Source organism: Channa argus, chromosome 8, assembly GCF_033026475.1.
Source record: "Channa argus isolate prfri chromosome 8, Channa argus male v1.0, whole genome shotgun sequence".
NCBI lineage: Eukaryota > Metazoa > Chordata > Actinopteri > Anabantiformes > Channidae > Channa > Channa argus.
Genome location: NC_090204.1, coordinates 9,268,049 through 9,284,383, shown reverse-complemented (window position 1 = coordinate 9,284,383; position 16,335 = coordinate 9,268,049). Strand labels below are relative to the sequence as shown.

The 16,335-nt window shown below is 38.4% G+C and overlaps 2 protein-coding genes and 1 long non-coding RNA gene across 5 annotated transcripts; 1 reads left to right on the top strand and 2 right to left on the bottom strand.

Moving 5' to 3' along the window:
* Window positions 1-2,916: 2,916 nt before the first annotated feature.
* Window positions 2,917-4,541, bottom strand: LOC137131260 (uncharacterized). The gene is made up of 2 exons (XR_010914974.1): window positions 4,015-4,541; window positions 2,917-3,902 (listed from the first exon to the last, which is right to left on the bottom strand). It is a non-coding gene; the product is annotated as an uncharacterized lncRNA (long non-coding RNA).
* A 2,075-nt stretch (window positions 4,542-6,616) lies between these two features.
* Window positions 6,617-10,822, bottom strand: LOC137131258 (cytochrome P450 2J2-like). Of its 2 annotated transcripts, XM_067512283.1 has the most exons (9): window positions 10,453-10,809; window positions 10,174-10,336; window positions 9,735-9,884; window positions 9,493-9,653; window positions 9,148-9,324; window positions 8,199-8,340; window positions 7,857-8,044; window positions 7,628-7,769; window positions 6,617-7,405 (listed from the first exon to the last, which is right to left on the bottom strand). In XM_067512283.1, exons 1-9 carry the CDS (start codon window positions 10,654-10,656, stop codon window positions 7,230-7,232), a joined length of 1,503 nt encoding a protein of 500 aa, XP_067368384.1. In that variant the 5' UTR covers window positions 10,657-10,809; the 3' UTR covers window positions 6,617-7,229. The 2 variants fall into 2 exon arrangements, with proteins under 2 accessions (XP_067368384.1, XP_067368383.1); XM_067512282.1 differs by having other exon boundaries at window positions 7,628-8,044; window positions 10,453-10,822.
* A 2,491-nt stretch (window positions 10,823-13,313) lies between these two features.
* uqcrh (ubiquinol-cytochrome c reductase hinge protein) lies at window positions 13,314-15,357 on the top strand. Of its 2 annotated transcripts, XM_067512284.1 has the most exons (4): window positions 13,314-13,470; window positions 13,730-13,753; window positions 14,362-14,523; window positions 15,126-15,357. In XM_067512284.1, exons 1-4 carry the CDS (start codon window positions 13,426-13,428, stop codon window positions 15,156-15,158), a joined length of 264 nt encoding a protein of 87 aa, XP_067368385.1. In that variant the 5' UTR covers window positions 13,314-13,425; the 3' UTR covers window positions 15,159-15,357. The 2 variants fall into 2 exon arrangements, with proteins under 2 accessions (XP_067368385.1, XP_067368386.1); XM_067512285.1 differs by lacking the exon at window positions 13,730-13,753.
* The last annotated feature ends 978 nt before the right edge of the window (window positions 15,358-16,335 follow it).

Sequence of the window (16,335 nt, the reverse complement as noted above, 5' to 3'; positions counted from 1 at the left end):
TGCACTCAAACAGAGGGCAGAACAGTGACAAAAGTATTAATTGTTTGAAAATCTGGATTGAGGACTTTGGCTTTCCTCAAGGAGGTTGCTTTAATAAAATAAGCAAACAAAATTAGAGAAAGAAGAAAAAAAAAGTTCAATCAAGAAAATCAAGAAAATAAACTGAAGGCTAAAAAGAGTGTCAGAGAAAAACAAACAAACAGATGTGTAACTTACATAATGTTAAATATGTGAACAAAGAAAAATGAAGTAGAGTTTAGGGAAAGAAGAAGACTGAGAGGAAACAAAACTCTCATGACAGCTGCACCACACAGAACAGATAACGCTTCAGTAGAAAACACACAACACCACCACATACTCCCAGTGTGTCTTCTCTCTGTCCACAGATCACGGCACTGAAACTGGACGCTGGCCTACCTGTCAGTGCTGCCACATCCACCACTGCAAGGACACCATGAACAACCGGTCCCACAACAACAACCACCACCTGACTCCACCACATCTCCGTCCTCATCCTCATCTTCCTCCCTTTCTGCATTCTCATCACCAACCTCATTTCACCTCAGGAGGGGAAAGATGGAAGAGAAAAAAAAAAAAAACATGGTCAAAGTGGCAGGCCCAGACAGTCTGTGATACAGGATGAAGATGTCTTCATATGATAGAGGTCATGGAGGAAAAGGATATTGTGGACAATGGAGAGGCAAAGGACAAGGAGTTGGATGTGGCTGATGTTCAGTAGCAGCAGATGAATGCCACACACATGAGCAAAAGGGACATTGTGCAAAGTACTGTCCCTCTGGGATTGAGGAGGACGGACCCAGAGATTGTCCTGAGAAGTCATCGCCAGTGGCAAACTGATGGGTGGAGGAAAGGCTGGTGTCCCGGGACAGTTGCTGATAACTGACTAAAAGGAGGGAGGTAATGCACACTGACAAACACTGCAATGAAGACATGCTTACACACACATACACTGATTTGCAAACTGCAATGAAGAAATGCTTGCTCAGACATGCAGTGATAGTTTGCCAGATAAATGCAATAAAAACTGCTTGACAAAGCTCAAACACGCTGGAATTAATGTGGATTTGATTGAGCAATGTGTTTAAGATCAAAGCTAAATTAAAACCAGATTTTAAATGAGCAGTGTACATGTTGGTGTTTCTGGAAAACCACAAAAAGAGTATTTGGCTCAGTCATTGCCTTGTGCTAATTCTCAAGATCTCTTAAACATGCATTCATGTTGTCAGAATTATGCCCCATAAATTTGATTGAATAAATATCTAATTAGTAAGTTGTGGATCTATCTGATGACTTCATCAGAAGTAATGCAAGTGTTCGATAATTCAAACATTTACAAACACACCATGATGAGTTATAGCCCTGACTCTCTGTTATATGTGTATGAATGGAAGCTGCAGCCATCTGTCTGTTCTGTTTTGCATTTCAAGGTCAGTTATTGTCTAACAGGAGACCATCCCACACTGGCTGTGTCCCAGAGTTACTCCATTCTAACAGGTGCTTATCAAAGTGCTGAAAAGGGAAAAGGTTTCCATAAAAGGAGAAAAGGGTTGGGGGTAGTAGCCTGAGGGTGTAGATTATTCTGCCCAGCAATGGAAAGATATAAAACTAATGTGTGATGTATGAAGTTTAGAACTGCATAGGATAGAGAACTGAAACTCTGTCGATGTTCTTCTCTCTTGCAAGATTAATAAAACCTTAAAAGACATGGATGGATGTTGGATGTTGAAGCTTCTTTACTAATTACACTTGAGGTGTCTAAGACCAGATATTGTCATTTTTGCCATGACAAAGCTGAACTAAAAATATGGATTCAGCCTAAATTGCTAAAAACATGCTGCAGCATATTGCCAAAGCAAAACTCGTGCTTTATTTCAGCACACAATTATGCTTCTATTTCTCTGTCATTTACCTAACTTGTCAAACTATACACATATATACTATACAAACGATACATATTTAGTTTATATTATCCTACTTTTAATTTATTCATTCTATGAGCAAATCGTGTAATATTTAAAGCAATATTCTTTCAAGTTTCTAAACAAATTGAGCTTTTGTATCTCTACAATACGACGCACTGTTAAAAGATGAACCCGTTCGGACATTTTCAACCGGCTTCTCTGAAGATAAACGCAAACTAAACGTCACCTTAGTCATGTCTTCATGGGTATTGTTACAGTCAATAGAGAACATGTTTCCCACAAGAGGAAACGTCCAGGGTCCTGGAGGAAAGTTGCTTGGTCGGAGGTACCTTAAATACTCTGCGATCACCAAGAAGACGAGAGTGAAGACGAGCAGACTGCGACTGTCCAGAAACAACCACGCAGAGGACACGGAGACGTCTGAGAATCGATGCATCTTCACACGAATCGAAATCTTCAGTAATGGACAACATTTCTCTTCCCCAGCAATAGGGAAACACACACACTTCTGCCTCTTGATCGTACCTGCGGCTCCGCTCACCAGGTGTCCTGTTTATGTTTTCCTCATCGTCTAACACAGGAGTGGGCTGTTACTGACTCGCTTTACATACTTATATAGACCCACACACTCAGAGCAGAAGGCAAAAAGTTTTTGCTGATTTACAGATGCAGAGTTCCTGGGGAAAATTGAGTAACATAAGAAAACATGGCCGCTCATCTGAACTCATGATGTCGCAATGAAACAAGAATAAGCATCACATAAGCGTCACACAATAAAGAAGCACGATTGTGTCTCAGCACTCAAACATTATGTGAAGTTACAGTATATAACAACAGAACAACCATATAACATGGAACTTGGTTTTACTGGTTTTAACACTGTTCTTATTGGTTAATGGTTTAGGTTGGAGCTAGTACAGCTTTAAACCTTTACATATTAAGGTACTGACATGTGGAGTTAATGGTCGACAAATGGTCTTGTCATTCATTATCACTTTATTAAACCAATATAATGCCTATAGGCCATAACATAGTTCAAAAAACATAAGATTTACATAAGATTTTTCTTAATCACATTGAATTAAAATAATGAGTTTTTACAGTGGATGCCCTTTCTGCTGATCGTTGCAGCAGGCTGCAACCCTACCATTTTAATCCGGCTCGGACCAGCACCAAGGTGGTCCTTGCTGGCCCTTGTTGACTGGGCGGGGCTGCACCAGGTGGGGTGGGATTCAAACCTTCTGTGGGGTGACTTTGGCCCAGGAAAATAAAGCGGTTGTCCACCAATCTCGCAGTTGTTGGCTCCCCCTGTCACATGTCAAAGTGTCCTTGAGCAATACACTAAACTCCAACTTAGTTGCTCCCAGGGAGCGTTGGCCAGCTGCATAGCAGCTCCCTCAACTGTGTGTGAGTGTGTGTGATTGTGAGTGCGAATGGGTGAATAAGAAGCAGTGTAAAGCCCTTTAAGTGCAGACCATTTACCATTCTGCATCCCAACCCAATGCCCTACCACTGAGCCACCCAACACCCAATGTGATGATCTAAATTGTGGTTCGATGCCTGATTTAAATGTTTTTTTGATTTATAATAAGTTTGTTAGTTATGGTATTTTAGATTTCTCTCAGTAATATTATGGAAAGACTTAATATTGTCTGTGGTGGAAAAATAAATGGGTGTAGAGTAGTAGTAGACTTCTAAAAAGTGTTTTGTCAACATTGACCCAACAGCTAAGTCTTATCAGGCTTCCATTAGTGGAAACAAAAGAGTTAGAAGTACTTGTACTGTAAGTGAGTATTACAATTGTATGAGACCGTGTACTTGTACTTCAGACCGTGGTCGGTCCACGATGCTGTCTCCCTGCGTTACCAGAACTTCTCTCAGAATCTCAAATCTGTTTAACACCACCATCCACATCTGGCCCATTCGCAGACTGTACACATCTCCATATTTTGCTGCTAGCTATGAGGACGTTTAAGAGAGAAAGGAGAGCATGATGCATGGTCTAACTTGTGACAGAATGATCCTATCACTTAACTTAGTGCTTTTTAATAGCACTTTCTTGTTGACTTACCTGCATCAGATTCTCATGGGCCTTCTTGTGGTTCACCGTGAATATGTTGCCCAAAATAGGTAACGCCCAGGGTCCTGGAGGAAAGTTGGCTGGCCGATAATTCTTAATAAAGTCTGCAGTGATGATGAAAACTGCCACGAAGAGCAGCAGACTTTTCACATCCCAGTTAATGTAAGATCCAAAAACAGAGAAGAATGACTCCATTCTGCATTCAAAGACTCGAGCCTGTCTAACTGTGTCTTTCTTGCCTTCCTACTTAGTTACAGCAGGCTGATGTTGAGTTTTCTCAGTATGGTAACAATATCAATTTATTTGCTCTGGCACAGCACCATCTGACTGAATTGGACTCTGATTTCTTCATGCTCTGTTGATTATTGACTCTTAACCCTCCTGTTATGTTCGTTTCTGAGGAACAGCCTTGATGTTCCCGGGTCAATTTGACCCGGGCCACACTTTGAATTCTATATAAAACAATTGTAATTTTTATGTAGGTCTTTTCAGTGTACATTAAAAAAAAGTTTTAACATGATCGTTTTGTAATAATCGAGTGACTTATGCTTATTGAACCATGATCTGTGAACAGTGAAGAACATCATTGAACTAAATACTGCTACTTCTTAGTTACAGCACGCTGATGTTGAGTTTTCCCAGTATGGTAACAATATCAATTTAATTGCTCTGGCACAGCACCATTTGGACTCTGATTCCTTCATGTTCTGTTAATTATTGACTCTTAAACAGGGTTTAAAAGCTAAATATTTTTTCTGTCCTGTGAATAAAGTTTGATCTTTTCAGAAATAGGACACATCAAGACAGCTGAATTAAAATAGGTTAATACCAAAACTTTTAATGTTGTTCTTAGATTTTGCACAAACTATAACTAGATATTACAAGTTATTACAACACAAAATATGTTCCATACATAAAAAGTGATTTGTAGTTTGTGAACTACAATCAAATCTTCACCCATAGGTTCGTAATCATTTGACAATAATATGTTAAACGTTTTTAACTAATTTGTTTTGCTATATATTCAATAGCAATACAATTCTATATATACTAAAAGCATGTTTAAGAACAACCAAAGTTTCTGGAGTTATGTTCCTGTTCACACAAAGGTTTTTTTTTTAGAGATGACTTAAGTTCTCTGCAGTCAAGTTTATATAGTTCTTGAAAAAACTATGGTGAGTAGCCTTCTATTCAGTGATTGGAAGTGCTTGTCCCTGGAGTAGTAGATGGAGCAAAGAGTGTTCTCTGGAGTTTTTATTGGGGTGAAAATATTTACATATATTTTAACTTTTGGACAGTTTTTTTTTTTGAATAAAAAAAGAGAATATTCTTTCACTGAGGCTATGTTTCTTACTCCATCCATCTTTTTAATGTGTCTCTTTGAAAAATAAATTGTCTAATTATTCTATAATAAAAACCTTACTATTATCACTATCAAAAACCTTACTATTTGGACAAGCACCAAAGTAGGACAGGAGATATACTCAACAAATAAGTACTGTTTGAAATTTGTTTGTTGCTTTCAGATTTAGCTGAGTTTCTGTCATTTTTCTTGAGTTTGTTGATTTAGTCCGTTTTTAATAGAGTTAAGAACTGTAGGTAGAAAGTTTTGCTCTTCTAGTGAAGTGGATATTTGGTCTATTATTGGTTGTAGTTTCAGCTTAGTAATCACCGAGCGTTCACACCTTTGACCTAACAAAGGCACACAAGTTAGGTTGGTTTCAACTAGGGGGCGGTATTTTAAGTGAAGTGACCATTTAAAACTTATGTTCTTACTGGGTAAGCTAGGACAAGCAATAAACTAGGACAGGAGATATGCTCAACAAGTAAAACTGTTTGAAATTTATTTGTTGGTTTCAGAGGTAGCTGAGTTTCTGTCATTTTTCTTCAGTCTGCTGATTTAGTCCGTTTTTAATAGAGTTAAGAACTGTAGTTATAAAGTTTTGCTCTTCTGGTGAAGTGGATATTTGGTCTATTATTGGTGGTAGTTTCAGCTTAGTAGTCACTCTGCATTCACTCCTTTGACCTAACAAAGGCACACAAGTTAGGTTGGTTTCACTGAGGGGGCGGTTTCAGCTGTAGCTATTTAAGACCATATATAAGGCACCTGTTGGGCTAGAGCATCAGTCCCTTTGTTCAGCCCTCCTTGTGTGGAGACCAACGGTGTAAAGATGAGCGAGTCTACCTGAGCGAGTAGCTGCCTGGAAGTTTACCTGGAAGTTTTCCTCGACAGCACCACTCAACAATCTGTCATCTCTGGAATATCATGCCGTTAGGATCACAGCACTGATTGCAGTCCAGGTGATTGTGATATAGCAACCACCGGGCCAGCTGGGGAACTTCTGCAATGCACTGGACATGTTTCTGTCCCAGATGGGACTCCTAATCGTCATGGGAGACCTGAACATTCACCTGGACAAACCACATGCGGCTCATGTGTTTTCTCTTCTAAACACATTTAGATCTCGTGAACTGTGAACACTTTCCTGATAGGATTTTGCTTTGATGTTTTCTCTTTGATTTATATTGATGCTTGCCTTGTACCTCACTTGTAAGTCACTTTGGATAAAAGCGTCTGCTGAATGACTAAATGTAAATTATCTAAGAATTTTATTCCATTGATAAGACATAATGTACACATAACCTGAATCTTTGACTGGGAGTTAGTTCAAATGTATTTGACACTCAGGTACTACCGACATTCAATGTTTATCTGCAAAGGTTATGTGCATTGACCTGAATTATACATTTTACAGGCTTCCAGTAGGGGAAACAAAAGAGTTAGAAGTACTTGTACTGTAAGTGAGTATTACAATTGTATGAGACCGTGTACTTGTACTTCAGTAGCTATTGTTGTACTAAAGCCATTATACTGTCTTTGTTTGAAAGTCTATGTGTGATTAAAAAATACAATTAGCCTATTAAATGATACACATTGTTAAAACTTAAACCACGATTTTTCAACCTTTTTGACTTGAATGAAAAAACGTTTTCAAATGAATGCATGTTCTGTTCAAGAGCACGCAATGTAACTCTCACAAAGAGAAAATTTACTTTTGTGTGGAGAGGATGACAAACCTGTATTACAAATCTGGGGCTTGGAAAGTAATATCAGCAATGAAAGCCATGACATGTTGGTAATTCAACCCAAATACCTGAAAATTGTAAACAATTATTGCTGGTAAAAACAGGAAACAGAGTATCTGTTAACGTCGTGTTACACAGATGTCATACTGACGTGGTGCCAGCGTGGCACCTAAACGATATTCCATCAAAGGCTTGACCCCAGCAGGCATGGAGAAGGTGAAGCGCTGCATGAAGGAGGTGAAAAAGAAGAAAAGTTCCATCTTGGCCAGGTTCTCCCCAATACACACTCGTTTACCTGAGGCAGAAAAACAGACGAAATCAAGCTGACGCTTTGCTATTTAATATCAACATAGAAAGTCATGCTCAGAAGACCTTGATGAAGTAAATGATTAAGGACTTAGTGAGGATCCCTGGCCTGTGTTCTTCACCGCCCAGGAGCCCAGTCTATTCTGCAACAGTTTCCAGATTCCTGAATAAACAGAACAGTCATAGATCCAAAAACTGTTTTGCTCCTCACCAGCAGAGAAAGGAATGAAAGCAGTTGGCTTCACAAACTGGCCGTCCTTGTTTAGAAAGTGTCCTGGGTTGAAGGTGAAAGGCGCCTCCCACTCATTTGTGTCAAACAGCGCAGAGGTCAAATTGGGAATTATCATAACACCCTGAAAACAATTCATACTGTCAATTGCTTCATAATATGTGAGATAAGAACTGCATTGATCTTTTGCTGCAGTAGTATGATGAATTACTTTGGGGACTGTGTAGCCTCCCAGCTGGAGCTCTTTGTTAGTCATATGAGGCAGACTGAGAGGAACTATGTTGCCCATCCTCTGGATTTCATGGATGACAGCATCAGTGTAGGGCAAATTTGCTCGGTCCTCCATCGTTGGCTGTCTGGACTGTCCAATCACTCTGTCTATTTCAGCCTGGACCTTCTCTGTACAACAGGAAAGAGACATTTGCATTAATTAATCTACCAATTGTGAAGGACATGTGTTGGTTACCTGCAAAACTAACATGTTACATATTGTTACGTATTGGCATATTATTAAGTAAGAACAAAGCACCATGAACTTAGCCAGTGCTCTTACCCTGGATCTCAGGGTACTTTGTCATGTAGAGAAAAGCCCAACGCATGGTGGTGGATGTCGTTTCAGTGCCAGCCACAAACAGATCCAAGACGCACATAGACAGGGTTTCCTCATCAAAAGTACTGTCAGGCCGCCCCTTATTCTTAGAATAGATTTAAATCCATGTTTTAAGAGATGCTGCAAAAAAATCTGATCAACAATGTCAGCAGTATCTCGAGAAAGTTCATGAATCTGCACTAAACATCTCCTGAAACTATAAAATTATTTAAAAGGCTTGTGAGGTTAAAATGTGTGAGTGTTTTTGGCAATAAGAGATTGAAGGATACTTCTGGAAGGCAGAAGCTTTAGCAGAAGTACAAATCTGATCAGGACAACAAACTAACAGTTGTTAGATGTGATGTACAGTTTCAAGAATAAGACATTTTTGCAATTTCCTGATTTTCGGGATAAATTAGTCACGAAATGGGAGTGGATCTTGACCAAAGTCACAAATATCAACAACACAATATTTAACAAGAGAGATATAAATCTTAATAACACTTAATAAGACTTAAAGAGGGGTCTGAAATTTCTCCTGAAAGTTACGGGAAGCACTTGCTTAAGGTTATTGCTGCCAAAGTTGGTTCAACTAGTTATTAAAAAACTGTCATGTTACTTTGCCACCATATATTTGAATGTTCAATGGGTGTGTTTCGATGAGACACAAAAGATCATGACTGTTTGTGTTTTATTAGCTGAGAAATATTGCGTTTGTTGGTATTTGTTACTTTTATTTAAGATCAGATCGAATTTCATAACCAGATTATGGAGAAAACAAGGATATTACTAACTGTGCCTTTACATTTTCTTGAAATATATATTAAAAAATCAGCAATCAAAGAATGTGATATTGACCACTGAGCATTTTTATAAGCAACACAATTCCAGTTTTGTTTCTAGTGCTAGTCACCATGTGAATCTCATTCAGGAAGCAGTCGATATAGTCTCTAGAGTTTGAGGGATCCCAGTTCAGTTTGTGCACTTTAACTTCCTCTTCTATGAATTTCCTTATTTCATTCCAGATGTGCAGGGCTGTCTGATGGGGCCCTGGCAAGCGTCTCATCAGCAAAGGGAATGAGTTGTAGAGCTGCAAGACAGAACAGTTTGGAACAAGAGCACAGTGAAAAGGGATTTTACAGAAAGATTTTCTATATCAAATCAGATTTATGAATTAGCTGTTATACTTGGCTGTGTGTGAACATATTTCCAGATAGAGCCACTTGCATGAATGATAAATAGCCTTAAAATGCAGTACCTTTACCCAAATGGAGCCTTGAATTTCGAAAACTTCATCAAACATCTTCATCAGTCTTGTCAACCTTTTATCATCATACTCAAAGCGACGACCAAAAACCAGGGAGCAGATGATGTTGGAGATGGCATTGTTGATGATGAGGTGTGGATTAAATGGGTTACCTCCACAATTGAACAGAGAGTTTTATGTAAATTGTAAATATATACATTATAAATGTGTCACAATGTTTTTATAACATTTACCTTCATAGCTACTGAAGACTTTCGCACAATGTGTAAATTCATCCAGGATTACTGGTTCAAGTGACTTCTTGCCAATTCCAAAATATCTCAGGGTTGAAAGTGCAAAGCGCCTCTGCTGCTTCCAGTGATTCCCATTATTGAAAATAATATCTGGAGTGAAAGTACACAGGGTTTTAATGAAAATCAGAAGGGGAGCTAAGGTTGGCTTTTCAAGGTACATGAACTTGTTTCATTTATCAATTTTATAGCAATGACATGGTGGTGATGCATATAGATAACTTGAATAAATGTCATAGACGCAGAGTGTGTATCTCAAAAATACAACAAGCAAACAAATGACAAGGCTGACGAGGAAAAAGTAAAGCAACACACAACAGCAGTGGGTTGGGAACTATAAATACGCAGGCATTATGTCTGTGCATGTGTTACAGACTCTCACTCCGAGCATGGAATATATCCTCCTGCAGTGGCAGGCATGGTCGGTCCACGATGCTGTCTCCCTGCGTTACCAGAGCTTCTCTCAGAATCTCAAATCTGTTTAACACCACCATCCACATCTGGCCCATTCGCAGACTGTACACATCTCCATATTTTGCTGCTAGCTATGAGGACGTTTAAGAGAGAAAGGAGAGCATGATGAGAGCATGGTCTAACTTGTGACAGAATGATCCTATCACTTAACTTAGTGCTTTTTAATAGCACTTTCTTGTTGACTTACCTGCATCAGATTCTCATGGGCCTTCTTGTGGTTCACCGTGAATATGTTGCCCAAAATAGGTAACGCCCAGGGTCCTGGAGGAAAGTTGGCTGGCCGATAATTCTTAATAAAGTCTGCAGTGATGATGAAAACTGCCACGAAGAGCAGCAGACTTTTCACATCCCAGTTAATGTAAGATCCAAAAACAGAGAAGAATGACTCCATTCTGCATTCAAAGACTCGAGCCTGTCTAACTGTGTCTTTCTTGCCTTCCTACTTAGTTACAGCAGGCTGATGTTGAGTTTTCCCAGTATGGTAACAATATCAATTTAATTGCTCTGGCACAGCACCATCTGACTGAATTGGACTCTGATTTCCTCATGCTCTGTTAATTATTGACTCTTAAACAGGGTTTAACAGCAAAATATTTGCTTTCTGTTCTGTGAATAAAGTTTGATCTTTTCAGAAATAGGACACATCAAGACAGCCGAGTTAAAATAGGTTAATACCAAACTTTTAATGTTGTTCTTAGATTTTGCCCAAACTATAACTAGCTATTACAAGTTATTAAAACACAAAATCGGTTCCATAAATAAGAAGTGATTTGTAGTTTGTGAACTAGAATCAAATCTTCATCCTTAGGTTCTTAATCATTTTACAATATATGTTAAAAGTTTTTAACTAATTTGTATTGCTATATATTCAATAGTAATACAATGCTATATATACTAAAAGCATGTTTAAGAACCACCAAAGTTTCTGGAGTTATGTTCCTGTTCACACAAAGGTTTTTTTTTGGAGATGACTTAAGTTCTCTGCAGTCAAGTTTATATGGTTCTTGAAAAAAACTATGGGGAGTAACCTTCTATTCAGTGATTGGAAATGCTTGTCCCTGGAGCAGTAGATGGAGCAAAGTATGTTGTCTGGAGTTTTTATTGGGGGAAAAATATTTTAACTTTTGGACAGTTTATAATTTTTTGTATAAAAAAAGAGAATATTCTTTCACTGAGGCTATGTTTCTTACTCCATCCATCTTTCTAATGTGTCTCTTTGAAAAATAAATTGTATAATTATTCTATAATAAAAACCTTACTATTATCTAATTATTTTATTCCATTGATAAGACATAATGTACACATAGCCTGAATCTTTGACTGGGAGTTAGTTCAAATGTATTTGACACTCAGGTAGTACCGACATTCAATGTTTTTCTGCAAAGGTTATGTGCATTGACCTGAATTTTACATTTTACAGGCTTCCAGTGGTGGAAACAAAAGAATTAGAAGTACTTGTACTGTAAGTGAGTATTAGAATTGTATGATACTATGTATTTGTACTTCAGTGGCTATTGTTGTACTAAAGCCATTATACTGTCTTTGTTTGAAAGTCTATGTGTGATTAAAAAATGCAATTAGCCTATTAAATGATATGCAGTATTAAAACTTAAACCAGCATTTTTCAACCTTTTTGACTTGAATGAAAAAACATTTTCAAATGAATGCATGTTCTGTTCAAGAGCACGCAATGTAACACTCACAAAGAGAAAATTTACTTTTGTGTGGAGAGGATGACAAACCTTAATTAGAAATCTGGGGCTTGGAAAGTAATATCAGCAATGAAAGCCATGACATGTCGGTAATTCAACCCAAATACCGGTCGCTGAAAATTGTAAACAATTATTTCTGGTAAAAACAGGATAACGTTGCTTTGAGGAGTTTGTTCTGCCAGAGTATCTGTTAACGTCGTGTTACACAGATGTCATACTGACGTGGTGCCAGCGTGGCACCTAAACGATATTCCATCAAAGGCTTCACCCCAGCAGGCATGGAGAAGGTGAAGCGCTGCATGAAGGAGGTGAAAAAGAGGAAAAGTTCCATCTTGGCCAGGTTCTCCCCAATACACACTCGTTTACCTGAGGCAGAAAAACAGACTGAATCAAGCTGATGCTTTGCTATTTAATGTCAACATAGAAAGTCATGCTCAGAAGACCTTGATGAAGTAAATGATTAAGGACTTAGTGAGGATCCCTGGCCTGTGTTCTCCACCCCCCAGGACCTCAATCTATTTTGGGACAGTTTCCACATTCCTTAATAAACAGAACAGTAATAAATAACTCTTGTGCTCCTCACCAGCAGAGAAAGGAATGAAAGCAGTTGGCTTCACAAACTGGCCGTCCTTGTTTAGAAAGTGTCCTGGGTTAAAGGTGAAAGGCGCCTCCCACTCATTTGTGTCAAACAGCGCAAAGGTCAAATTGGTAATTATCATAAAACCCTGAAAACAATTCATACTGTCAACTGCTTCATAATATGTGAATTAAGAACTGCATTGATCTTTTCATGCAAATTTCATCAACAGATTATGCAGAAAACCAGGATAATACCACTGAGCATCTTCATAAGATTTTCTATACAATATTATGGGAAATATTGAATTCTCTTACTTTGTGCAATTCTTTCCTTCTGAATGTATCACTGTTTGCAATCATGATGACAGTGTAGATTATTGCCGTTTTTTTTCGAGGAAGTAGGTGATTGGGACTTCAAAATAAACCCTTTGTTAAATGTTGCTATTTTAGTTTGAAGGGTACAAAATCTATCTGTGAGGATACCTCGTTTAAACTGGAACCAAAAAACGGTGTCTCTCATTTTATCCTCAATGACATTATTCTAAAATCTGTGGTGCTTCTGGGCAACTTATGAAGTGGCAAGGCGTCGGATCAATAATTGCTAAGTTTGGTCGTTTTTGGTCTAGCTCAAAACATCTAAAAAATGGTGTATTTTTTAACAACGTTTAAAGTGATACATTATTTTTCACGTTCCTAATGTCATAGTGATACTGGCGACCTAGAGATGTGTTGTGAAAGTCTGATGAGCGGAAACAGTGTTGTTTGTTGTTGCTAGCTTGTTAGATCACGGTTGTGATCGTGTGACCTGCAGTGTCCTCCAAGAGCAAAGATTTGACAGCTGGTCATCAAAAGACAGGAGCATCATAATCATGGTTTTCGAGGAGAAGATGGTTATGAATGGAGAGCCAGAGAATGTAAGGGGTGTTTACGGTTTTAGACAACTCTGCTATGCTAGTACAGTTTAATTACTTTAGCTAGCAAGCGAACACAACACTGCTACATCTTCGTCTAGCTTATGTTAGCATTAGCCAACAATAACATTTCCATCGTTATTCACGAAGATGTTGAAGCTTCACCCAAATAATTGCTAATTTTTGTCGTTTAAGGTAAGGTAGCTATGAACTGTTTACTGTCTTGGAGTGAATGTGACTTCATCGTGTATCTCTGTTTCAGGAGGAGGAAGAACAGGAAATGGTGGTATGTTCATTTCATAACGTTACGCACATCAGCATCCCAAAATGTTTTCTTTCCCGCAGTTCGTGTCGGTTTTTATTATTGAATTGTATTACATTTTCAAACAAGGAAATGGATATTAAGTATCTCTAAATGGGAAGAACGTTAATTTATATTTACAAGAGGATGGAGAGTTGGAGAAGAAAGGCCTCTGTGGCTTAGGACGAATCGTTTCAGGTGATTCATTGTTTTAAAACATTTGAATTATGCAACACTGGCGACATCTGTTTGACATACACCTGTCAATATGTTGGAAAGACCAAAACTCAGATAGGTACAGTATGTCATTTGAAAAAAAAAAAAAAGTTTCACCGTACTATTTCTTATTGTGGAGAGGTGCTGTTAAACCTCCTCTAAAGTCAGACTAACAGAACAGCCTGGTTGCTTTTTTGCTTCTGTTCACTTTTTTTTGTAGCTGTAGTTTGTGGTTTTGTTGCATTGCACTTTATTATATAGTTGTTTGGTTTTTGTGTCAAGTGTAGTTTTAATATTGGCTGATACTAATGATCATTTATTGTATAATGATCATTCAGTCATTTTGAGATTCCTGAAAGCTTTATGTTCTATTTCAGGATCCTCTTGAAACTGTGCGACAGAAATGTGAAGAGACAGAGCACTGCCTCAACACTCAGGAGCGTCTAGAGCAGTGTGAGACCCGAGTTGGCTCACGGTCATCAACGGAGGAGGATTGTACTGAGGAGCTTTTCGACTTCCTGCATGCTCGGGACCACTGTGTAAGTGTGACATTTAACCCTTGGCCCAGGCAATAAGAATAAGAAAGTGCAGTCTAAAGTAGATGAGGTTCCTTGTTAGTAAGTTAGTCAGACTCTAAAGGCACAGGCCATAGCGAGCCCTGTATCGGCTACCTAAGCATATCACTTGCATTAATGTGTTTAAAGTACGGCATGATTCATTATATTTTGATGAAGATTGAACTACCTGATTTAGATGTGGCTTGCAAACTCTTTTGTCACGATTTAGAAATCTGTACTAGTAAAATCTCCTTTTGCCACAGCTGGAGTCGTTGCACAATTTCTTTGCACAACTGCTCTCAGGTTGTATTGTATTGCTGATAAATAAGCAACTTTGTTTTTGCAATATGATATTGTATTGTTACAGTATAGAAAACGCATGTACTGTTAGATTACCCAAAAAAGCATGGAAATAATGTTTTTGCATTTCCTTCTCAAATGAACAATCCAGCATTTGTCCCTTCAGCACTTTAACATTAGCACAGACATATCAGTGTTAAATGCTGTAACTTCAGTGATATTCAGTTCTCTCTGTCTTTATTTAACTATACCAGCATGAACGTGTTGCTCTGTCCTCTTTGTAGGTGGCACACAAACTTTTCCATTCGGTCAAATAAAGTCCTGCCTGATTGCTGCTGTGATGGCTAATGACATTCTTCATATTATAAGAAGAACCTGGTTTTAAATACGTCGATATGTGGAGCTGCTGTATGTTTTAACTTTAAATGTAGACTATAATGAATCTGCTTATGTGAGGTTATTTAACAAAGTAGTCTGAGTCAACATTTCATTAAAGTGGAAGACTTGAAAACCTTACCTTGTGTCACAAGTGTATAGTATGATTGTGTATTTTATGTACAGTGTATTCAGAAATTATTCAGACCTGCTTCACTTTTTTCGATTTTGTTGCGTTGAAGCCTGATACTATAATCTTTCAAATTAATTTTTTTCTTATTAATCTACACTCAGTACATTAATGATGTGAAGATTTTTAGAAATGTAATAAAAAGGGAAAAATGGAAAATATTACATAGGCCCAAATATTCAGACCTTTGCAACAACACTTTAGCACAGATGCCACCCATTGCTCTTGATTGTTGCTGAGATGTTTCTACACCTTGACTGGAGTCCACCTGTGGTAAATTAAATTGATTGGACATGATTTGGCAAGGGACTTACCTCTTTTTACAAGACCTTACCACTGACATACTGTATCAGACCAAAAGCCATGAGGTCAAAGGAACTGCTTCCAGATTTCAGAGGTGGGATTATTACAAGACAAATTACTTGGGAAGGCTACAAAAAAATTCTGCTGCACTGGAGGTTCCCATGAGCACAGTGACCTCAAAAAATGTAAATTGAAGTTTTATGCAACAAGGACTTTAAAAGTTGGTTGCCTGGCCAAAGTGAGCAATCGGGAGAAGGGCCTTGGCAAGAGAGGTAACCAAGAACCTGACGGTCACTCAGACTGAGCTCCACAGATCCTGCGTGGAGAGTTCCAGAACGACAAATTTTGCTGTAGCCCTCCACTGATGTGGGCTTTATGGCAGAGTGGCTAGATGGAAGCGTTTGGTCAGTGCAAAACACAAGAAAGCCCACCAGGAGTTAGGATTTCAGCAGCAAGGACTGGGAGACTGGTCAGGGTTGGTTGAGAGCTGAATGGAGTAAAGTACAGAAATGTCCTCAGTGAAGACCTGTTATAAATAAAATAGAAAATCTATTAGGAAGCAACAACAGTTAACAGTTAACCGCTACCAAACTGCACGCTCAGCTGACTCTCTCCCAATATTCAAA